The sequence below is a fragment of the Zeus faber genome (genome assembly GCF_960531495.2).
Source record: "Zeus faber genome assembly, chromosome: 16".
NCBI lineage: Eukaryota > Metazoa > Chordata > Actinopteri > Zeiformes > Zeidae > Zeus > Zeus faber.
The window spans coordinates 12,278,209-12,302,993 of record NC_137202.1 but is presented as its reverse complement, the minus strand read 5'-3'; the positions used below and the strand labels follow the sequence as shown (position 1 = coordinate 12,302,993).

Sequence of the window (24,785 nt, the reverse complement as noted above, 5' to 3'; positions counted from 1 at the left end):
GTGCCCGAAAATCCTCCACTTCAAAGCTAGCGACTCGCGACTCGCACTACAATCGGTTGAAACATCTCCTCCTTACTGCTCTACTGGATGTACTTCAGACAGCACAGGGTTGGTCTTAGAAATCGTGTTGCTCTCTTTCAAATTGTAAAGGGTGGTGGAGGCGGGTTTCTAGAAAAACACAAACAAGCAAACAAACAAACAAAATGGCGTGTGCGTTCAGCATCACTCCATCTATTATTTTGAATGGTTTTTGGATTGTTTACAAATATTGTCAAAGATAACAATATCAAGGGTTTACTTTCCATAATCCCAGCCGCGCCTTTCCCCTCGAGCCTGTCCCTGAGGTGTGTCGTGTAAAGATCCCCAGCACTCGTTACAGATCCTCATTACAACACCACTCAGTCATATTCAGTGTAATTTGATATATTCAAGGTCCGAATCCCCCCATCGCATAAATATGTAACACCAGTGACCTGAATAATCGATGTATCAATAATCACATGATAGACTTTGTGCGTTTCTATTGGTTGACCATATTCACCAGCAGAGTTTAGACCTTGACCAATAACTGCTCCATCCATCATCCTTCATCCACCATCCATCCATCCGTACATACATTCCTCTATGCATCCATTCCTTTGTGAATCTATTCCTCTATGTATCCATCCATCCTTCCACCCTTCCATCCATACATCCAGACATCCATCGCCAACCCGCCCATGCATCCACTCATCCGACTGCTTACCCATCTATTCAACCACCCACCCACCAACCAATCCACCTATCCATCCAACCACCCGTCCATTCATCTAGCCTTCCATCGTTCCATCCATCGTCCCATCCACCCATCCTTCTTTCTCTGTTAACTCTAAAAGAGAAGGGCACCACTGTGCTGAGGCTGTCTATGGCTTTTGATATGAAATAAGGAAACTTGGAAGGGTTTTGATGATTCTGCTTGTAACTGGTTTGACTGATATCTCTTTGAATTGCCTCAGACAATTGTTAGAGACCGTAACAAGTTGCACTGGGTCAAAGTGGTTTAAAGTTGCATGGTCATCATTAACATCTAGATGGAATATCTGTACGTCTGTATTCATATGAAAGGCCATGAAAGAAATTAAAATGATCTGGACGTATAAAAGCTTCCACTGAGTTCAACTCTGATATGCATTCCACCAGGTTACAGGACTAAAGACAACTGACATGTTGTTGAATTAACACTGAACTCTCAAAGACATCGTTTTCGACACGTTTCCTGCAGGGAATCCTGGCGTGTTGTTTTAACTGGTGTTTAATTTTGCATTTATTCTATTTATCTCAACAATTATTCTGTAGCGTGTGACTGAATTGTGTCGTGATTTTACACTGTACGTGTAGGTTGTCTTCCAAGACTCTTTGCAAAACAGCCATTGATCTTAATGAAACAAGCTCATTATATAATGCTTATTTCCAATTTAAACCTAGTATGTGTGTGTGTGTGTGTGTGTGTGTGTGTGTGTGTGTGTGTGTGTGTGTGCGTGTGTGTGTGTGTGTGTGTGTGCGCGTGTGTGTATGTGTGTGTGTGTGTGTGTGTGTGTGTGTGTGACATCTCATTCTCAAACAAAGCCTAAGAGTCCAGAAAAACGTAGCGACTCTGGAAACATAGAAGATATATGTTGTTTTGCCTACTTTTTAGGAGTTTGTGTGTGTGTGTGTGTATATGCAGTATACTGTATATGTGTGTGTGTGTGTGTGTGTTCGGTGTGTGTGTGTGTGTGTGTGTGTGTGCGTGTGTGTGTGTATGCACACGCAATTACACACACGTAAGTGTACACGTGTGCATCTTTTTTTTACAGCCCCGAGCTCACCTGACACCATCTCATTAAAGCAGTGCAAGTTAAGACCTGAAGTCAAGAGTGAATGAAACATGAATCGAAAAGTCGTCCCCCTTTCTCTCTAATGTGATTCCAGAAGGAGCCTCGCTGCAGGCCAGACGAGCGTTTGGATCTCGCCTTTACGTGTAGTAACAACTTCGGCGGGACCCGGTGCAAATTCTCTTTACGGTGGTGTGAACATCTGGTTGATGTTGTCCTTTCAGAGCAGGGAATCCGCGCTCTCATCACTTTCCGTTCGCTCTCTTCGCTTCACGCTCGTCTCGAAGGTTGTGATGCCGTTCTTTCACGGAACGCTGGGTGCTGCATGTGTAGAACCGTGTGTAGAATCTTTGTCCTTTGAACCGATATACATTATACATTGAAAATAACTGTTATTAAAGTGGAAATCAATAAGATTGTTTTCTGAAAAATATCCCATATTTGATAGTTTATTGAGCAGCCACTACATAAAAAACAACGATTCAATGTAATTACCTTATGTATGTGTGTCCTCTGATTCCATTGTTGGTGGCAGGGTCCCCCATTCTTACCCTGACTCTTAAAAGATAAGGCCTGCAAGCCTTAAACAAGGCTTAAAATAACTGAAATGTTGAAAAACAGAACAGAGGAAAGGATTGAGAGAAGTGGATTCATTCAACATTGTTTATGCAACCAAAGTTTCAAGACACCGAGTCCTTTAGTTTTAAGTTGTTATGGAAACTATTCCAAGCATACTCAAGATCATATCTTACATTTTTTAAACATTTGAAATGAGTTCCTGTCGGAAGCCAAGTCTCTATTACTTCCTGCGCAACAACCACAGTGTCATACCTGAGCATCGTATCGGTCTTCAATCAAAACAATACGTGTTGAATTACTCACTTCCTGAATGGCACGGTGCGACACGGTGGGAGCGAGGCAAAACGAAACAAGTGTTGCTATGGTGATGTACAAAGACTGAAATAAAACATATTAAACAAAAATATTTTGTGTCTGTTATTATATATAAGAATTTTAGTCATGCATGTAGCTATAAAAATGCAGCTTATGCTGCATTCCCGTTCGAGCATGGTAGACGGGAAACGGCAAACTGGAAGTCATGTTAGTGGATGAGAGCATGACGGCAGCCCGGTAGTGAACTCCGGCAACGTCAACGGTGCGCGGCGTTTGCCTTGCAAAGTTAAAACATTTTAACTTTTTGCCGTCCTCGGAAAGACGGCATAACAGCCAGATGTCGCGCAGGCGAGGAGCCGACTCTACTGCGCATGTCCGCTGCAGTTGCCGGGGACTCGGAGTCTTGGAGTCGTACCCGGTAGATGCCCTTTTCTCTGGAATGTCGCACTTAAATGGCTTAAATATAAACCATGCATCATATAAAAGTATTTTCTTTACTATGCATTAATTACATGCGGTTTGGTGTTTGCATCGGATTTGGAGGTGGTAGTGGTGGTGGTGGTGCAGTTGGTCCGGTAAAGTTGCAGCTCCAGCAGCCGCAGCAGACACGCGCAGTAGGCCGTGCCTCGCTTTCTCCATGTCTGAAAGGCAGCTACGTAACATCCGGCTGTGCAGTTAAAAGCTTTGCCGTCTCACGTCTGCCGTAATCCATGTGAATGCAGCACAAGAGACACTTAGACACAGTTATACGATGGATCTGCTGCTTTTTCCTCATCTGCTATTCAAAATGATGAACCTTCAATTTGGAAGTTTTTCGACTCGATCCTGCGAAAGCTGGATGATCAGATGATGATTCTGGGTCAACGTTTGCCAACCCTGACTGAAAGCACTTTGTAGAACGGTATCTCACAGTGGTTCAACACGGTCTATCTCCAAACCACAACACAGATCTCTTATCACACACACTCACACATGCACACTCACTCACTCACTCACTCACTCACTCACTCACTCACTCACTCACACAAACATACATACACACACACACACTCACGCATACAGAAACACACACACACACACATACATACACACACACACACACACACACACACACACACACACACACACACACACACACACACACACACACACACACACACACTCACTCTCTCACTCACTCACACAAACATACACACACACACACACACACACACACACACACACACACACACACACACACACACACACACACACACTCACTCTCTCACTCACTCACACAAACATACATACATACATACATACATACACACACACACGCACACACACACACACACACACATACACACACACACACACACACACACACACACACACACACACAGGGCTCATGAGAACAGAAACCGCTCCTGAAAATAACTCGAACCTATTTCCCTATCAAAGGGAACCCCGCCATGCACATGCAAGTAGGAGCTGCTGCCCAGAGCAGCTGCACCTCGCCCCCCGAGAGAGATGATAGATTAACGCAGTAGTGGGAGGAGGAGCAAGCCCACTAGACATGGTGGAAATTTACGTATACAAAACTAAAGGAGAGTCAGGTCAAACTTATCTGTGGAACCCTTTATCATCGTGTCTCTCTCAAAGGAGAGACGAGTACAACCCCCAACACCAGTGTTTCACAAATGGGGGTACTCATACCTTCAGGGGTACTTTGGGGTACTGCAGGTTGTACCCTGAAATTAAAAAATAAACGTGCAAAAAAAATTGGTTATATAAAACGTAAAAAAATAAACAAACACAAAAAACACCACATATGATTAACAGTACATAATTTAAGTTAATTTTCTTTTTTTCCTCCCACTGCCAGTGAAGGAGGTACTCAACTGCAAAATGAGCTTGGAGGGGGTCAACTACTAAAAAGCTTTGAGACCCACTGACCTACACCTATCATGCCAAGTTATTATTATTTTTCTTCAGGAAAGACTTCTTCTACGAACGGCCTACCTTGGTTAACAACTCGGTGGTGATGCCAAGTCTGGCGACCCCGGCATGGATTGCACCCTGACAAGATGTGCTTGGGTTGTAGCTGTGTCTGCGCACAACTCATAATTTGCATCTCCACCAACCCACTGATTGAGGTTTTGCGGATTTGGAAGCTCATCATAGGTTGCTCCAAGGGGAAACTTAATACGACCGCTCTAATCTTCCTCCTCTCTGCACTTCCCCCACTTCATCCACTGACCTTGTTCCATTTGTGAAACTGCCCTTCATCTATGTATGTATGTATGTATGTATGTATGTATGTATGTATGTATGTATGTATGTATGTATGTGTCTGTCTATCTATCTATTGGTCTGTCTGTCTGTCTGTCTGTCTGCCTGTCTGTCCGTCCGTCCGTCTGTCTGTCTGTCTGTCTGTCTGTCTGTCTGTCTGTCTGTCTGTCTGTCTATCTATCTATCCGAGGGCCAACCTCACCTTGGCACACTTCAATCTCTCTGTCAGACTATTGGCAGACGGCTGTAAAATCTCCTTCACATATCAGGCTTGACTGCTCAGCTGACTGACCCGACAATCATCTTCGCCAATATATTCAGAAACTGTCATCTGCCACAAACTGCAGGCACCACAACATTGTCAATCACACAGGTGCGTCCTGTCTGAAAGGTGGTGGACGGCGTTGGTTTTAAAAGGAGGGGGCGTGCGCACCGCTCAAAGGCAACAAAGTGTTTAATTATTGTGAACTTGCTCGCAGCCATCATGTGTTTCCGTGGCTCAGCCTCGTCAGAGTCCACACCGAGGCAGGCAGGGCGGCCGAGCCTCTGGTTTTATAGGTAAGACATTCCCATTGTCTTAATATCTCCCATGGGTTGGGTTAATGATTCACCCTGCATTCTTCAACTTGCACGGTGAGAATTAGATCAATCGTTACAAGTATCAGCCCGGGTTGCTGTTGTGGGATGGCACGCAAACGAAAAGACGCAAGTTGAAGCCTAAGGAGGCTTCAACCACATGCGTGTAAAATGAGTGTTTAATAAATGTTGGGACGAGGTTGATCACGGTGAAACACGTTCGGGTCTTGATTGGCCCTCAAGGGGAAATGCTTTTAATATAAGGGCTGGGAAACATCACCCAAGGCCATAATGTGATGATCATGATGGTGACTCTACTGAGGATGTTGATGAAAAGGATGCGATGAGATACACACATTGAGACCCACGTTTAAAACAACAAGTCACGAAATAGATGGACGTGTTTCAGCATTCCAAAAAAAAAGGAACAACGCCACCCTTGTGTGTGATGGTTAAGGTTAAAGGAGTGTGCATGTGCTGGACTGTGTTGCTAAGGTGAACGTTTGACAATTATTTAAAGCCTCTGTAACTTTGTAAACCTGGTTAGGCCTGTTACAAAAGGAGTGGCGTGCTCCTCTTTCCTCCCTTCTCTCTCTCTCTCTCTCTCTCTCTCTCTCTCTCTGTCTCCCTCTCTGTCCCTCCATTCGTCTCTCTCTTTGGAGGTAGGTTTCGGCCGTCACCAAGCCTGCAAAACTGCTTGGCATGCCTCACTCACTCTTCAGTGTGTGGGTGTGTATGTGTGTGTGGGTGTGTGTGTGTGTGTGTGTGTGCCCGCGTGTGTGTGTGTGTGTGTGTGTGTGTGTGTGTCTATGAGAGAAAAAGGGGGTGTGTGTATGTGTGTGTGTGTGTGTGTGTGTGGGGTCACAAGGAGAGGCGGTCCTGATGCAGCCCAACCTGTTCTCCGGGCTTAAGCTCAGGCATTTAACTGACAACTCCATCCTGCTTGGCAAAAGCAGCGAGGACACGGTAGGGAGGAGACAGACGGACCTGTGATTTTTCGGAGGTGGCAGCATCTCGGGCGGCTTCGCGGGGGTGAGTCCAATGCTTTGTTCTTTGATCGCTTGGTTATGATTTTATTGCCTGATTATCCATGGATATGGCGAGAACACAGCTGTGTGCCTGGCAAGATTTGAATGGTTGTCAATGTTTTTTTAATGCCAACAGCATTCATTAATAACGATCAATGCCACTAATGTTCAATAAGCTACAAAATCAATGTGTGTCCTGCTGTTAAGAGAATAAACTGTAGTTGGTGACATTATATAGTGTATCTCAAATGATACCCCTCGTACCCCTCGGGGGTACTGTGGGGTTCTGCAGGGGGTTCTCAGAGAATTTAAATAAAGCGTTACAAATATTGGTTATATATAATGTTTAAAAAAGAAAGCACATACGACACACATACAGTACATCGTTGATGTAAAAATGTGTTCCATCCAATGCCAGTGAAGGGGTACTCAGCTGAAAAAAAACAGAGAACCAGTTCCTGCTAAACGTGAATACACCCATCGGCTTTAAAGCTCTTTAGAGGATCGTTTGGTTTTTTTGATGTTGCGTTGGGTGTAACAGTTGCGTGGAGGAACACGCCTGTATCGATATGGAGAGGTGTGCGTTGCCATCTTTGCGAATGCTACGGATTTACGCTCGACAGACACGGGCGCGGACCAGTTGATATACACCCTCGGGAGCAAAAAGGTGCACGAGCAACACCTGATCTCCGGTCACTGAACCTGTCACGAAGATACCACCTCTGTGAAACAGCTTCTTTATGCTGAGATCTGATCGCTAGGACCGAGATGTCTATGCCTGTCGCTTGCTGGGCCACAGATTTTAATTACCCTGTTCCCATTTCACGTCTTCACAATTCCACTGTTTTCGCCTGAAAGACCTTATCCGAGGGTCAAACCCTGCGCGCAACCTGCAGCCTTTCTCCACACGCCGATACCAAAACCGCATCCCACCACCAATGGGTCCCCATGCTGAAGGCCTATGTATACTATATGCAAAGGCGGTAGGGTGTGGTCGGAGGATGGGACGCTGAAACAAGGCCTATACGAGCCCGGGGAGAGAGAGGTGTGCCTCGTCAGATCGTACGCATCCGAACCGACTGGTTTGTGGCATTTCCCCTTGAACCAGCTTGACATAGGACCTGCCTCGGATTCCTTTAGCCTGACACGACGTGCAGGGGCGTCGCTGTCACCTTGTCCCGCGGCCAAGTCTGATATGGAAACCTGGAGAGCCGTAAACAACTTTGTTTCTAAAACTGCATTACAGTGTAACTTACTGTACGTTACTATGCCTTACAACAACCTTGAATTTCATCTGTCATTTTTTTGGTGGATTACTGTCCAATCATCCAGCGACATTTCACGCAAACTTGTTTTCTGCAAAGACCACCTGGTGTTTGCAGGAAGCTGTGATGTAACGTGTTTACAAATCTGCAAACTTGGGGAAAACTGCACTCATGGCCGGAAGATGAATCTTAATCCTAAGACATTTTTTTCAAATAGTAGTGCGTGTTTTGTTTGTGTTGAAAAATAGAGATAGAAAAATTAGAGCTGCGAGAGCAATGTTAGAGAGCATTAGCGGTGGAAGTGCAGAGAGTGTAAAATGTTAACAGTAAAAGTATTAAATGAAAAAACTTTTTTCTCTTTGCAGATTATCTTTGCGGACATTTCTGTAGCGTTTGGAATCATCCCCGGTCTGGTTTTCTCTGACATGCCAATGTAAATACACCTCAGAAATCATGGCAAGTAAACTCAGCAAAACTATCCGCAGAATCGAACCACACCTGAGCAAATACGTACACATTTCCAATATACTTTCTGAGATTGAAGGGATGCAATCCGAGTGACTTGTTTGTGTCATGTAAACATCCAACTATGTCCTCATAAGCAGAGTGAGGACAGCAGGAAGGGAACTTTCCAAGGGCTTCTGGAGGACACGGTCAAAGGCGCAGTTGTCCTTAAGGAAGACACGGCCACAGATGTCGCTGCGGGAGGCGGAGTAAAAGAGGGTAAAACACAAAACGAAACTCCTGTGGTGTTGAGGAAATCTCATAATTTTGTGGGAAAAAAAAATAAAATAAAAATTTAAATAACAACATCGGTTTGACTTCCTGACGTGTTGCAGCGGACGAGAGCCTTGGCGCCACCATACACCTGGACCACCTTGGCAAAAAGGACATGCTCAAAATAATGCAGGTCTTGGAGCCGTACGGGGGCAACATGAGAATGGAGACAAAGCAGGACCTTAAAGCCGGCGGCAGCCTCGGGACCCTGGACGGAGGGCTGACGGACCCCGCCCAGGTACAGTGCACGAGGCACAATTTACGCTTTAACAATGTGGCCGCTAGAGAAGCTCATCTTAAAACTCTATTTGTTGTCATACTATGCGTCAAAGAACAAAATGCCACGGCCTTTCTAAGTTGAATGTTTTCCACACACATAATGTTCAGCTCCAGCCCGCGTGTCTCACGACTGTTGTTATATCTCGCGTGATTTTTGAAACAGGAAAAAAATATTACAGTTTGGGTCAACTGCCAAAACCCTTATTTGCGTGTTCTATACAAAACTATCAAGGACTATTATTTTTTCAAATTCTTTCACTAAAAATGTCTATTAACAATTTTAATTGTGAATTTGAAAAAGCACTTTTTCGCTTTCTCACAATTTGTATGCAATACCTGTAAAGTTAGTGTATAACTTTGACAGGAATAGGCTCTGTTTTTGAATAATTTGTATTCATTGTGCTGAATTGTGTGTGCAATTCTGTGTTAAATTGGCATTTTAAAGTTCAATATTTGTTTGGGTTCATTCATTTTGACAAATGTAATGTCCGAAATCAAAATATCGGACTTCCGTTTATCCAAATTGTAATTTGTTTCCAACATTTTTTAAATATGATATGGGTGATTCAATATCCCAAAATATGCGACACCGTCTCTTTAAAGTCAATCAATATTTAATGGATAAGTTGTTTCATTTTTGTATATATTTATGTCACACTGCTAAAGGTTTAGTTAAATAATAGGTTTCAAATATAAATTTCAAAGTATTTACTAACATTACCGATTGAAGGAATTTGCATTTCCTAATGTGATAATAGTCTTTCATTGTCTCCCAACGCAACCTGCTTACCACTTCATTGTCTCTCTAGATGCTATTTGCGGATGTCAACAAAAAGAAGGACCTGTCCGTGGACGCAGCAGCTGGCGTACCAGCTATTGATCTCAGTGGCCTAAAAAGCTCGATGAATTCTGGAGTGTCTCTGAAGGGTGAAAACAGTAGTATGGCTCTCAATGGAGAGCTGTCAGATTTCCTTAGCAAACCTTCCGTTGATAGTGGTGTCGACTTTAGTGTGCCTGATTTTGGAATGTCTGGACCAGATGTTAACGGCGCAGGTCTAGGTGGAACTCTCGGGGCTCCAGGTCTAAGTGTCCCACGTGCTGAGCTTGGCGTTCCCGATGCTTCAGTAGGAATTACGAAGCCGGAAGTCAATTACAAACCGGTGAAATATAACACCCCGAAATTCAAGATGCCAGAATTTGATACGTCGCAAATAGGGAACACAGAATCAACGGGACAGTTGGACCTGTTTTCTGGTTTAAAGGCCCCCACTGTTGCTGGAGTTCAGGCTACACCAGACCTTCACCTCTCAGCCCCAACCTTAGATGGTAATTCTAATGTCAACATGAAAGGGCTGGATTTGGATGGCCCTGGTGTTGATTTAAAAACTCCAACTATGGACATTGGGAAAGTCAAGTGGCCACATCATACATGGAAAGGTCCCAAGATCAAAAAAACGGATTTGGATTTCGGTGCTGACCTATCTGGGCCAGATGCAAGCCTTTCAACTCCGAAGATTAATGGTAAGCTAGATATGCCAGATATAGACCAACATCTTCCAAATGCTGACCTGAAAGGTGCTAATTTAGACATTCAAGCGCTGGATATGGATGCTGGCAAGATTAACTGGCCTCATTTGAAGTGGAAGAAAACTAAATTTGGTCATCATGGTCCAAAAACTGATATGGACATACATGCTGACATGAAGACATCCAATCTTAATCTCTCCGCTCCGAAGCTTGAAGGAGAAATTAATGCACCTGGTGTTGATTTGAATCTGCCCAATTCTGACCTTGAAACACCCAATTTGGATCTTAAAGGCCCAACAATTGATGGTGAACTTCCTTCCGGTAAAATGACATGGCCACATTTGAAGTGGAAGAAACCCAAACTTGATGTTCATGGCCCAAAAGCAGATATGGACATCGATGCGGCCGTAAAGACACCGGATCTCAATCTCTCAGCTCCAAAGTTCGAAGGAGAAATTAATACACCTAATGCTGAATTCAGTCTTCCAAATGCTGACCTTGAAACACCCAATTTAGATCTTCAAGGCCCAACAATTGATGGTGAACTTCCTTCCGGTAAAATGACCTGGCCACATTTGAAGTGGAAGAAACCCAAACTTGATCTTCATGGCCCAAAAGCAGATATGGACATCGATGCGGCGGTGAAGACACCGGATCTCAGTCTCTCAGCTCCAAAGTTCGAAGGAGAAATGAACACACCTAATGCTGAATTCAGTCTTCCAAATGCTGACCTTGAAACACCCAATTTAGATCTTCAAGCGCCAGCAATTGATGGTGACATTTCTTCAGGTAAAATCAACTGGCCTCATTTAAAGTGGAAGAAACCCAAACTTGATGTTCATGGCCCGAAAGGAGATATGGACATCGACGCTGACTTTAGGAAACCAGACCTTCATCTGTCAGCTCCAAAGCTCGACGGTGACCTTGACGCACCTGATATTAAGCTGAATTTACCCAAAGCTGATGTAAACACACCTGATTTTAACATCAATGCCCCATCTGAAAAAGTTAGGTTCCCAACGCTCAAAAGGCCAAAGTTCTGGCTGACTGGGAATAAAATCAAAGCCCCAGATGTAGACCTCAATGCAGACGTGAATACCCCGAACCTTTCCCATCTTCAAGTTGACGGATCACTTGATGTACCTGGTGCGGATTTCAATTTGCCAACTGCAGATGTTGACCCACCTGAGCTGGATTTGAATGCACCAAATCTGAATATTGAGGCTCCATCTGAAAAGTTTAAATGGGCCACTCTTAAAAAGCCAAAGTGGGCAATCTCAGGTCCTAAGGTTAAAGGACCAGATGTAGATCTTGATGCAGATATTGCGTCACCTGATTTAAGCCTCTTGACTCCAAAGATTGATGGAGGGATAACTGCACCAAATCTTGACGGGCCCAAAGTAGATGTTGGCGCTGACATTGAGGCTCCCTCTGGAAAATTCAAATTGTTCAATCTAAAGAAACCCAAATTTGGCACATTGAAAGGGCCTAAAATTGATGCAGATCTTACAACTCCAGACTTTGAGGCCCAAGGGCCTCATGTGGATCTGAAAGCACCAAATCTTAGTCTTTCTGAACCAAAGATAAAGGGTGGTCTTGATATCAACTTACCTGATGCTGATGTCAATGGTCCAGATGTTAATATTCAAGCCCCTGATATGAACCTTGATCCACACTCTAGTAAGCTTAAGTTTCCTAAACTCAAACTACCAAAACTCAAAGCACCAAAACTGCAAGGACCAGATCTTGATGTGGATGCCGATTTGAAGACACCAGAAATTGATGCCAGTGCTGATTTACCCAACATTGATCTGGGTAGGCCTAATCTGAAACTTTCTACACCAAAAATTGCAGGCAATATTGATGCTCCGAAACTTGGAGCAGATCTCAAAGCTCCCGAAGTGGACCTTCAAGCTCCAGATGTTGATGGCCCAAAAGTGAAGCTTCCTAAAATCAAAATACCAAAGTTTGGCTTAACAGCGCCAAGAGCGAAAGTACCCACTGCTGACATTAACACTGACCTTAAAGCCCCAAATGTGAATCTTTCTGTTCCTGATGCCGACATTATTGATCTTAAAGCACCCGATTTACATCTTACAGGCCCAGAAATGAAAGGAGACCTTGCGCTCCCCGATGGAGCTATTGATTTGCAAAAACTTGACATCAATGCTACTCCGGTTGATCTAGCAGATCTAAACCTTTCTGCTCCCACTATCAAGGGAGATCTCAATGCCCCAAATCTGAATCTTGACTTACCAAAATCAAACATTGAGGGACCTGAAGTAGATTTTGATGCTCCGGGGAAATTCAAATTTCCATCCTTCAAATTGCCAGAATGGAACTTCTCTGGGCCCAAAGTAAAAGGTCCTGAGCTTGATGGAGATCTCAATACAGATATCAACTTGCCAGTCCCTAACATAGAATCAAGTTTACCTGAAGCAGACATCCAAGCTCCTGATCTAAACTTCAGAACTCAGGACCTTAATCTCTCTGCCCCAAATGTTGAAGGTATATCTGCAAATCTTGACCCAAATTTGCCTAAAGCTGAAGTCGAGGGACCAGATCTTAATCTTCATACAACAGGTGCTGATCTTGATACATCTGGGAAATTCAAGCTACCTGAAATGAAATTAGATACATTTAATTTCTCCAAACCAAAAGTAGAGGCTGATCTGGATGTAAATGCTCCCACCTTTGACCTTCCCAAGCTTCCAGATGTTAATGCCAATGGTCCTGATATGGAACTGGGAGCACCAGACCTCAATATCTTTACCCCAACAACTAAGGGTGAACTATCTTCTCCAGGCCTAGACATCAATTTGCCCAAAGCGGAAATCGAGGGACCTAATATAGATCTCCAAGAACCCGTTGCCAATATCGACACGTCTGGAAATTTCCAGCTGCCAAAATTTAACGCAGGTTTCTTGAAGCCCAAAATGGAGGGTCCCGAACTAGATGTAAATTCTGATTTAAGTGTTACAGCTCCTTCTGCTAAAACTGGACTTGACATCTCAATGCCAAACATAGATTCCCACGTTGCAGCCACTAATTTCTCAGGACCTGAGATTAACTTAAGTGTTCCTGACGTACATGCCTCTGCCCCAACAACAGAAAGAAGTGCCGGCATTGACCTAAGTCTTGGAAACATTGAAAGCCATGAAGTAGATGTGAAGGCGCCAAATGTAGATTTGATTGAAAAATCAAACCTGCCACATTTTAATATGCCTAAACTTAACCTATCGGGTTCTGGATTGAATTCACCAGAAGTTGATGCCAGTGCAGATCTGAAAACGTTGTCTGTTGTAGACGTCCCATCTGCTGACGTTCAAGCAAGTCTCAATAATCCTGATCTAAGCATTAAAACAGTAGGAGACGTTGAAGTTAAAGAGTCCCCAAAGAGTAGGATGAGATGGCCTTTCAATTGGCGGCTGAGGCCTAGATCAAAATCAACTGAGGATGTTGAACGCGAGTGTGAGGTTGACTCTGAAACAGAACTGTCAGATGGTGAGGATGAACTTCCAGTATTTAAAACCCACAAGCTACCCGTGAACAACGTTAATGGCACTGGAGGGGTTGATGATCGTATTGACTTACTAAGCACCGCTAGGAAACTTAGAAGAGATGACAAAGATTATATCATTAGCAAAGGAATCCGCTTACCACAACTGAACACGATAAAGAACACTGGCGAGAAGATCAACATTATGGAGCGGTTGATAATGGCCAGGGAGAAAACACCGGTGGATAGCACGTCGACATCTGAAGTGAAAGGTGATCTTGGCCTGAAAGGCAAGCTCTTCACTTCAGATGATTCCACTTTGGCCCGAGGTCTTGGATTGGAGTTCCCTGCAGTTGCTCCATCAGAGGAAAATAATAAATTGTCGTTAGGACTCTCCAATATGCTTGGCCTGAACACTAACGATTCAGAATGATAATGGTGAACAATTCCGGGTTGTTTGAACTCACAGGAATAGCATTGACACATCTTTGTAGTGTAGCAGTATGCTGTGTATGCTGAAATACGGCAATATAATGAAGGATTTTTTTTTTTTTATAAACTATGTATACACCGAAAATATTTATATGAGCTTTCTCTAAATGTTGACTTGTCTTGAATACATACATACATGATTACCTCAGAATCGTGTGTCACCATTCTACTGTTATACATGAAGATGAAGTAAAAGTTAAGAGTGTTAATTCATCTTCATTGGAGGTTGACAACTCACATTCTAAGTATGTGACGATGTATCTAATTGTTTAATATTTGTTCAATAAATGAAAAGATGAATGAGTAATTCTGTTCTTTGCTCATATTGTTGAATTGAGGCAAAACTAAATAAAATCAATTGTTTGTGTACTTATTTTGGTCAGATGTTTCATTTGATGAGCATAATAACCAGGGCCTGTTCCAAACCCCTGTACGATTTGGTCCTACAACATCCTTATACTATTATAAGCCATTTGTACGCTGATAAATGTGATGTAAGACGGTTGTAAGGGTACTGTTGATTTAAGTTATTATTTAGACATGACCTTTTTCACTTTTGCAATAGTATAAGTAGCGAATACAAATAAAAGTTCAGCACGGTAAAAACAAACATGTGATGAGCTGTATCCGAAGGCTTCTGGATTTAAATCGCCTGTTAAGGGCTGGTTATACCTTCGCGCAGTGTGACGCAGGAAGTAGTAGACGAAAAAGAACACTGAAGGGCGTCGGAGCTTGTTTATGCCGAGGAGGAGGAATTGCTGTTCATGGTGGTTAAACGGACAAAAGCGTGGAGAAGGAGCTGTTCCGTCGGTCCCGTTCCATGCAGAGACGGGAGAGGGGGTTTGAACCCATGTACTGGTCAGCATTTTATTACAGAGGACTATTTACTAAACAGGGAGTTCCCATTGTTCTGACGGCCCATTACTCCGAAACCCCAATGGTCCAAAAAATGTCAGGTAGGAGATGGTTAAGTGCAGGTATAAGCTTAATGGTTAAGTTGAGGTATAAGGTTAGAGATGGTTAAGTTTAGGTATAAGGTTAGAGATGGTTAAGTTGAGGTATAAGGTTACAGATGGTTAAGTTAAGGTTTAAGGTTAGAGGTGGTTAAGTTTAGATATAAGGTTACAGATGGTTAAGTTAAGGTTTAAGGTAAGAGGTGGTTAGAGGTGGTTAGGGTGTCATCCATGTCCAATGGGACATTTTTCGGACTATTGGGGTTTCGGGATAATGGACCGTCGGAACAATGACATGGCACCTACTTAACTATAGAAACAGAGTCACAATGTGTAATTGATCTCCCTCATTGCATGATTCTCTCAAAAGAAACTGCACACACAGTAGATACCGACAAAAACTTTACCTTTTCTTTGAAAACTGTGAACTTTCCATCGACCCTGTTAATTTACAATAAAATCACCATACCTGAGTGAGCTGTTTGCGTTCACAAGGTCAAAAGCGCCATGAATTCAACACCATCTTGTTATTTTTGTGGTCACGCATGGATGGATCGTAGAGATGCTTGTGTGTGCGGATCCCTTCGGACAACCTTGCTTTGGAACGCGTCCATCTCGAATTATTCGAAAGCGCTCAATTCCGACATAGAGATGTGATTCCACTCACAAAGTCTGACTCAGCTGCCTTTAATCCGAAAAATGAAAAACATTGGTATCTGAACAGTACAATAAATACTTTCAGATTTTGGACAAAACTGCTTTTTTTTATATTTATTTAAAATCAGGAAAACACAGACACAAAAGAAAAAACCGTGCCACTAACAGGAAAGGTTTTTATGAAGAAAAAGTGAAATAAGCATATAAACTGCAATAAGCCCTTCTTTTGGTCTGCCAAACCTCAGAAATAGGCTTTATAGTTTTCTTTTTTAAACACAGGGAAAAATCCAAATGGTCTGATACTTAAAGAACAACACAACAATTCCACCCCTTATAATCTCAGGGGTTGATAATTGTGTGCCTTATCTGATAAGAAATGAGCAACAATTACAAAACCTGCTGAATAGAGAACACAAAAAAAAATTCACATTTTCTAACAGGTTGAGAACGTCTTTAATTTCTTATTTGTCATTGTGGCTGGCATATCACTGAACATTACTTACCAACGAGACTAACCAATTGACAGAACCAATTTAGTCAAATCTATCAATGTTATCAAGGGTGGCTACCAACAGATAGAGGACAGCAGAAACAAAATAGATACAGGTCCGAGAATCGGGGCCCTGTTGCACTCCTGGTTAATGAGTCTGTTGCCAGCGCGAGGGCCAGTCCTTCTCTAGCCAGCTCTGCAGCAGCCGCAGCACGTCGATGCGCTGGTAGATGCGGCAAAGTTCGGTGAGCTCGGTGACCGTCTTCTGGTTGTAGCGCAGCAAGAACTCTTGGGTGGGGCTGTGCGACAGCGAGCCCTGAGTCCGGTGCTCCAGCAGCGTGAGCTCGTCGTAGCTCATGCCCCAGCGGCTCGCAAAGTTCTTCCAGTTCTTGACGGTGCAGTGGTTGGGGTCCAGCTTGAGCCGCAGCGAGTCCAGCAGGTCCTTGTCATTCATGAGGTCGCTGATCTTCGGGGGAGGAACCAGACGGCAGCACTTCTCGCAGGAGCTGTTGAGGAACTGAAGCTCTTTGGGGAAGTCTGAGGGGGATGCCGAGGGAAATGGAAAGCCAGAGAGACGTGCGTTATGCATCAAGGGACAATTACTCGGAAATCATTTTTAAAGGAGAATTTTTTTTCTATGACAGTATAGACAAAATAAGTCTGCTCCACCTGGTGAAATAGATGCTGTGCATATGCATTCTTCACCGTCTTCCACTGGCTAAACATGACAAAGAAAGAAAATAATATGATTATCTTTGGTGCAGATAGTGCTCCACTTAATTCAAAAAACTTTATTTTTTATCCATGGCCCATTGTAAGCTTTTGCATTGTAGTATGGATCTGGGAGTAGATTCTGATTCAAAAATAATTTTAGCACAATATATGATTTATTTTGAGCACTCACTGGGCACATTCACATTTCAAATTATTGGAAAATGCAAGTTTTTGCATCTTGAGTTGGCACACCATGAATGTGTTATTTTTTACAATTTGAATAAAAGCATTAAAAAACACACGCACATCCAATCCCAAATGGGATGGATGCTGGATCAAAGACAAACCTTGTACAGTAGAAAGGAGAGATCCGCACACCAAAATAGCTCCCAATTTTATTAAATGCTGTGATGTTTCGAGCACAAGGCTCTTCCTCAGTCTGCATTTAATAAAATCATTTTAAAGGCAGCTATTTTGGTGTGCGGAGCTCTCCTTTCTATTTTTTACAATTTGAGCATAATTATTTAATTAACACAGAATGTGGGAATCTGTTTTGCTGCATAAATGAGAAATAAGAATCACAAACAATAGTCAAAATTGTAAAATATTTTTTCATCTGTTGCCGTAGAGACATTTTTCTCAATGCTAGTACAAAACGGACATTCAAGGAAAATGCGTCGCACTGGCCTGTCTTATGCGATCTGGCGGTTGTGTGAGGAATCCAGGAGGCATGGAGCTCAGATGGAGGGTCACCGCACCTGCAAGAGCCACACAACACAAATATATCAAATTCAAAATGTGTTTTGTAGGCACAGTCATTAACATTTACATGATGAAACACACTGAAATATACTAAATATAAAAGTCACTGCTTGTGAGCAATAAGATGGACTGGAGATAGACTGTGATATATCATTGACTGTACAGTATGCACAAATAAATCAATATGCCGATGACTGAAGCTCAAGGTATCTGTAAAAAAAAAAAAGAAAAATGCATGAATGCATGAATGTATATAGTTTAATTGAAATGCCTCACTTACCATGAGGATCCGTTACTTGGACTGGATAGTTTGCCTCTAAAGACTAAGAGAGGGAGGGAGGGAGAGAGAGAGAGAGAGAGAGAGAGGATTCATAAAAATAGGAAAAAAGTGTTCATCTCCAGCTTCAGTTTATTCGCCTTTTCCAAACTTCATCCTATTTTTCTTTTTTTTTTGCAGAACTCAACATACAGTCACTTTTCACGAGAGAAAACATTGGAGGTCGGGTCTGTAGCCGAGGAGGGAAAATTACACTCCAATATGTGTGTAAAGACAGAAAGACTTGCTATAACTTGTCCTACAATGAGCCCCGAGGCGCACAAAAAAAGACAGTACATTGTGCTGGGTTATGGCATGCGTCTCAGCAAATAAGCGCAATCGCTGCTTTTTTTTTTTTAAGTCACTGACAATGAGGAAAATCAACAGAAAACAGTGACACTGCAGACACAGGAATGGATGTTATCAGTATTTCGGTATCAGACACACAGCAAGTCGTCTTTCGTCATTTGCATATTGGGTCTCATAAACGGTCTGCTATTACGCTTACAATTTCCGTCATGAAGCTGCTGGTGTCCGTGTCCTCCACCGGTTCGGAGGTTATTCTGTCTGTTGTGGTGAGGGAAAAAAAACAAAGCAAGAATGTGTTAAACAAAGACGCGGTCGCAGTTCTGTTATGACAACACAGATAACGTCCTGTCTGTCTAATTACCTCATCTGAGACCAGGAGAAGCTCATAATTGGAGACAATGCTGCACCACAGAAATTAGTCGAAGAAAAACACACATGAAGGTCAGAGTCCCTCAAAGAAGGTGCGGCTGAGGCGTCAAAGTGCAAAGAGTCAAATCCTCCGAGGCTCATTTCGAGGAGTTCAACGTGACAATGCGAATAAACCTGAAACCCTCCTGGACGTACTGGGAGCAGAAATTAGTTCCTAAAATGGGCACAAAGGCGCCTTCTCATCTCCACAAAGTTCACGGACGTCACTGCGTCACTGTGAAGCCATTGTATCCGATCTGAACCGTTCCGAATTAAAAAAAACAAAACCTTTCTGGCCTTTCTCGGGTTACACTCCGTGATGGTGGAGGCGGCTCTCATTTTCATGGGAGACTAGGATTAGAATTTTAAAAACACAGTCAGGTGTGTCCGCGCCGGTTCTGTTGCAGGTGGAGATCGGTGGCGTCCGGACGCTCCTGATATCCAATAGCCCAAGTGTTGCTGGGTAGAACTGACCCGAACGGATCAGAATCGAGATGTGTTTGTCCGGACGTGCTACAGTACGACATACAGCATGGACACCACAGACCACTTAGGTAGAAATTCAGTGAAAATGATTGACTTGAGCACTTGGGGACAAAATGGTCACGATGCCAAAAATCGAGCCCAGTGTAAAAGATAAAAGGGATAATTACACAAGATTGCCCTCAAAGCTGTGACGTTTCGAGCGTGCGTTACGTGGAATACTGGAAGACGGCGAAATCGAAGAAGTGGAAACTCAGTTTTTCCACATCTTTGACACCTCCTTCCTTTACACCTTCCTTAACACACCGTCTTCCTTAAACAACAACAGCAACAAAAAAAACAAACAAAAAAAAACAAAAAAAAAACAACACATTTCCCTTAAGTAGTAAAATAAAAAAGCAGAGGTAAAGGTGAGTCACTGGAGTCCCAAGTACTTCTTTAAAAAAAACGTCCCACACAAGATGACTGGAAAACGCTGTCATGGAGTACGTCACAAGAGCTTTGATATCTACCATATATCTGCTTCATATATAGAGATATACTGTATGGAGACGCTGGTGACACTGTTCTTAATAAACTTTTTGTCTCAAATGAGTGCTTGCGCTTATTAGGCGTCATTTCAGCTTCTGGAAATATGGGCACAAAACCTTGCAGCATTGAGTAAACAACCATTTTCCATCAAGTCCACATGAAGTCCTCTTTCTGTATATCAATAGTAATGGGGCAAAAGTTGGCAGACAACTGCAATAGTCTGACACTTTTCTGTTGCTCATGCATCTTCATTTTGTCTTTGTCCGTATAAAATCTGAACCAAATGACGTTGGGTTACCTTCGCATGCAGAAACGTACAATATTAGCCCTTCGCTGCTGGTTCCTAGTCGCCAAGCCGTGAGTCGAAGCTGCAGATCAGTAGAACATTGTTCCTGCCTCTCTGGGAATGCAGGGGGCATGTACCTGCACGCCGGGGGTAGCGCTCGGGAGATGAAATATAAACCACATCATAATACACTGCTTAGGGCCATAATTCCACACAGGTGGAAAGCAGCTTTTCTCTTTTTTGACCACCTGTGTCTTGGGTGGTCAACCTGTGCAGACGGCGTGCGCACAGAGGCGGCGGCGTAAGGGGTTCTGCCTCCACGCATGGCTTCAGGTGAATAGCATGCCACCGAGCCCACGCTCCGACGTCTAGACAGAGGAGAGCTGCATACACGCTCCTTTGTCCAAAGCTGCCTCTCCGCTGGATGAGCACAACGACAGCGGCGTGACTGTCTTTCAAAAGTGTGTTTGTGCGTGCATGCCTGCGCGCCTGTCTGTGTTTGTCCCCGTCGCTGCCAAGCCATTGTTTGCAGGAAGCTCCAGTCGGAGGCTGCATCAAGAGACGATGACAGGACGGCACTGCCGAGTGAACTTCTTAGATTTGCTGCCGCGTTTGCTCGAAAGGACGTCACGCAGAGAACCAATGGATCTAATAGAATGAATCGAGTGAATATTTCCCTTAAAAAAAATAAAAGACAAATTATGAATTCTGCTTAAACCATTTCTACTGTAGCACCAGCACCAATAGCCCGGGAACTATGATTTCTGCAAACAAGGACAGTAGCACGGCAATTCAGCTTGGCAGCGAGGGACCCAAATCTTCCTCCGAGCTGTGAAACACACGACTGGCAAATGGCAATGTTGTCGTGGGAGATACAAGGTAGATACAAGAAAGATACGATGATCTGGAGTGTTTTGGAGGAAAGTGACAACCGGACGGTTCCCGAAGAAAATGTAAAGGAATTCTAGGCAGGACGGAACCGATCAATGGAAACTAGATGGACTACGAGTGAAACTTGGACATTTTGGACTTTGTCAGATATAATGTACATATTACTGGCTTCCGAGAGTACTGCTACCAGGAATGGACCATGGACACAAAGTCCGATGGACATTCAGGCCCAGCGATGACGCCCAGCTGTCACCTTAACACTTCAGTAACTTTTGGAATTATTGTATCTGAAAAAATTTGGTCCCTCTTAACAATGCAGAGGAAAGAGTTCCAAAACGTCCTGTGATGCAAAGCAGAAGCTTGTCACGTTGTGGGAATGAATGAAGCCTAACCCCGACCCGGGATCCTCTGCAGTTGTCAGACTAGATAAATGGCTGCACTGCAATGCTGCAAAGAAAAAGCCTCTACATGGGAATTGGTCATGATACATTTATAAAACATTAGATAAATATGCTTGAATATAAGAGATTTTCCCATTCCAATTCCAATGCAGGCAGCTTATATTGTATATCTCCAATATTGAGAAGGAAAAATACCAAGAATCATATCCTGTGAAGTAAAATGTTTGCCTGTTATATAGGTGATATTTACATTTACAACACATATAAACACCAAACTGGATTTATACACACTTCATTCATGCAGCAATGTTAGATTTGAGCTGCTGTACCCTTGTGCTGCACAAGTCAACCCCGACCAACAAGAAATGATATATACACATTTTTGAATTACAATATTGGAATATTTACAGTACTTCTATCGAACCGGACATTCTGTGAATGGATTTCCCTATTAATTTGCAGTGTACCACCATAGACCATGCCATCCTGTTGTTCTGAATCCTACTTAGAAACTTAGGAACAGTCAAAAACATGAATAACGCAATAACTCCGGCTGACAAACAGATGACAGTGTGTGGGGCTCATTGTTTTCAAGGTGTCATTGTTCTTGTTTTTTTTCTGCGGGGGGAGGTTATCAGGGGGAAAAAAACCACATCCTACAGACCCAACAAGAAGGAGAATCATCCATATGGATGGGGGACTGGAACAAGTCCAGCTATAGACTCTTGCTATGAAATACCGCATGCAGTGCAGCGAGAACAATCTTCTGATAATGTGGGGGATAAACAAAGTGATCGGAGCATATCCACCACTTTCCCTTTTACACTGATAGCACTGGCTCCCCTACCACACTCATAAAACCCATGGAGATACACAGGGCTGTGCACCCACCTCCATGTCAGTAATCCTCCTTTCTTTTGTAGAGTACAGTGACAGGCTTCAAAGTTTAAAAGATGAGCTACAACGCCTGTGTCCCAGAAAACACCTTTAAACTTTATTATCCCTACACACAGGTAATAATAATAATTATTATTATAATAACAATAATAACAATAATAATAATAATCATAATAATAATAAAAACCTCATGTTGGGTTGCCAGAGAATCTAAAGTCTAAACCCTTGTTTGGAATAAGGCAATTACCCTAATAATAAGAAAACACCACGTTTGAACTTACCGAACGGCTCCTTATACACCCTGAGGCTGGTCATGTTTTGTACCAGGTGGAACATACAGGACGAAGGTTCTGGTCGCGCGTAGCGGTGGTACAGTGGTCGGTGAGTGGTGTCACTCCGAACGCACCGCGCCGCCGCACGCAGCAGCAGCAGCAGCAGCAGCAGCAGCAGAGTGGGAGCGCACCGGGCAAACGCGCGGAGCTGCCGTGCGTCATGAGGTCACTCCTCCAAGCCGTCCAAGCCGACGACGAGCGTCAACATGGTCTTACTTTCTACCCGCGTCCATTTATTTTTTAGACGTGTATTTATTTGCTGTTGAATTCAATTGCCGGTGGAATGCTAGCATATGGTCGTCAAATATTATGGAATTGAGTGTAACGTTAACTTATTTTATTATCTTTTTTTTCCCCCCTCTTCTTCACTATTTGCGATCGCCCGCTGTTAATGACTCGCTTTCTTCTAGAGTTTTTATTCAATTTTCATAAAAAAAACCCCCAAAAACTTTTCTTTTCCGATTTTATTTATTTTATGTTGAATTCAATTACTATTCTAACGAAACGTATTGCAGTTCTAGGATATCGTTATCAAATATTAGTATAGACATAAATAAAGAATAACGTTTTTTATTATTAGGGGTCCAGCCCGCAGAGCATTGTTTTTTTTCCATCATCATTATCATCATCATAATCATCAACTTGAACTTGAATACTGTGCTTATTGTGATTGTAAATTAAATCTGTTGTATTCGACATGTATACTTTTGTTCAATGAAAGCAAAAAATATATACATATAATTTTAATTTAGACAGAAAGAAACGTGTTGATATGTTTCGGTCTTTTTTTGGTGAGAAATAATCTTTAAACTTTTATTGCGTGACTTGTTTTATGGAGAAACTACAGTGGATAAAAAGCGCCCCCCTGTGACCGGTTGAATTTTGGCCACGCTGCTTTTAGTTCCGTAATAATTCAAGGTACATTAAAGTGCAGACATGAATAAATGAAGTATTAAATGTAGAACTGTGGAGCAAAGCATCCTGTCCCAGGGTAAAAATATATCTTGCTCTTCTTTGCTGCCATCTGCCCTTCGGATGTTCTAAAAAACCTGTACCAATTAAAGAGAACGGTTATAGGCTATTTAAATGTATTTATTTTATCATATCTAGCAAATGAGCACGGTGATCCCCATAACAAATGTCAGAATTGTATTTATCTTCTTTAATGTTATTGTTGTAATGCCCGATGTGCGGAAAAAAAGGCACAGAATGTAGAATCGGATCATTGTTTACTATCAAGCTTGGGGGAAAAAACATGAATGAACATAAATTATACCTTGGTATGATATGTTGCAGATAAAACACCCTTGAGTCAATTTAGCACAAAATAATAGTGCACACTAGTTCTATTCACTCTTATTTTGTGCTAATCAATGGTGGTGGTGGGGGTTAGGGTGGTGTTTGCTATATTAAACTGTTGACATGTTGACTAGGCACTTAGACGCACTTACAGTCAGAGGTGAACTCATGGAGTGAGATGAGATCACATCAGTGTACTCTTTGTTAGGATAATGATTCCATATGTTTAAGTGGTGGTTACAGATTCACTTCTTTCGAAATTAAATCAAAATCAAAATTTTCCAGAATTTTTTATTTTATTTTATTTTTTCTTCACCCCATAGCCTTATCACAGCAGTATATGGGGATTGAGGGGCTGAGATAAGACAAATCAGCGTTTCAACGCCCAATCTAGAGTTAACCCCTCAGTTTATCCAAAGGTTGAAAGATTTGTTCTGGCTCAGCATTGTTCTGGTGGAGTGCCCGATTGGGACACTGTGATGGAGGGGAGAGGAAACCTTTCCTTTGGAGGAAAACTGATCATGAAACAAGTTAATCATACTTGCTGAAATGCTTGACTATGCTTAACAAAATAATCACTTGGTGCCTATGACAT

General features: G+C 42.8%; 1 protein-coding gene across 1 annotated transcript; it reads right to left on the bottom strand.

Moving 5' to 3' along the window:
• Window positions 1-16,709: 16,709 nt before the first annotated feature.
• On the bottom strand, window positions 16,710-22,874 carry edaradd (EDAR-associated death domain; the record flags this gene model as incomplete). The annotated part of the gene is made up of 6 exons (XM_080016270.1): window positions 16,710-17,098; window positions 17,231-17,275; window positions 17,959-18,033; window positions 18,318-18,360; window positions 18,862-18,920; window positions 22,841-22,874. The coding sequence occupies 6 exons, from the start codon at window positions 22,872-22,874 to the stop codon at window positions 16,710-16,712; spliced, it is 645 nt and encodes a 214-aa protein (XP_079872396.1).
• Between the last annotated feature and the right edge of the window lie 1,911 nt (window positions 22,875-24,785).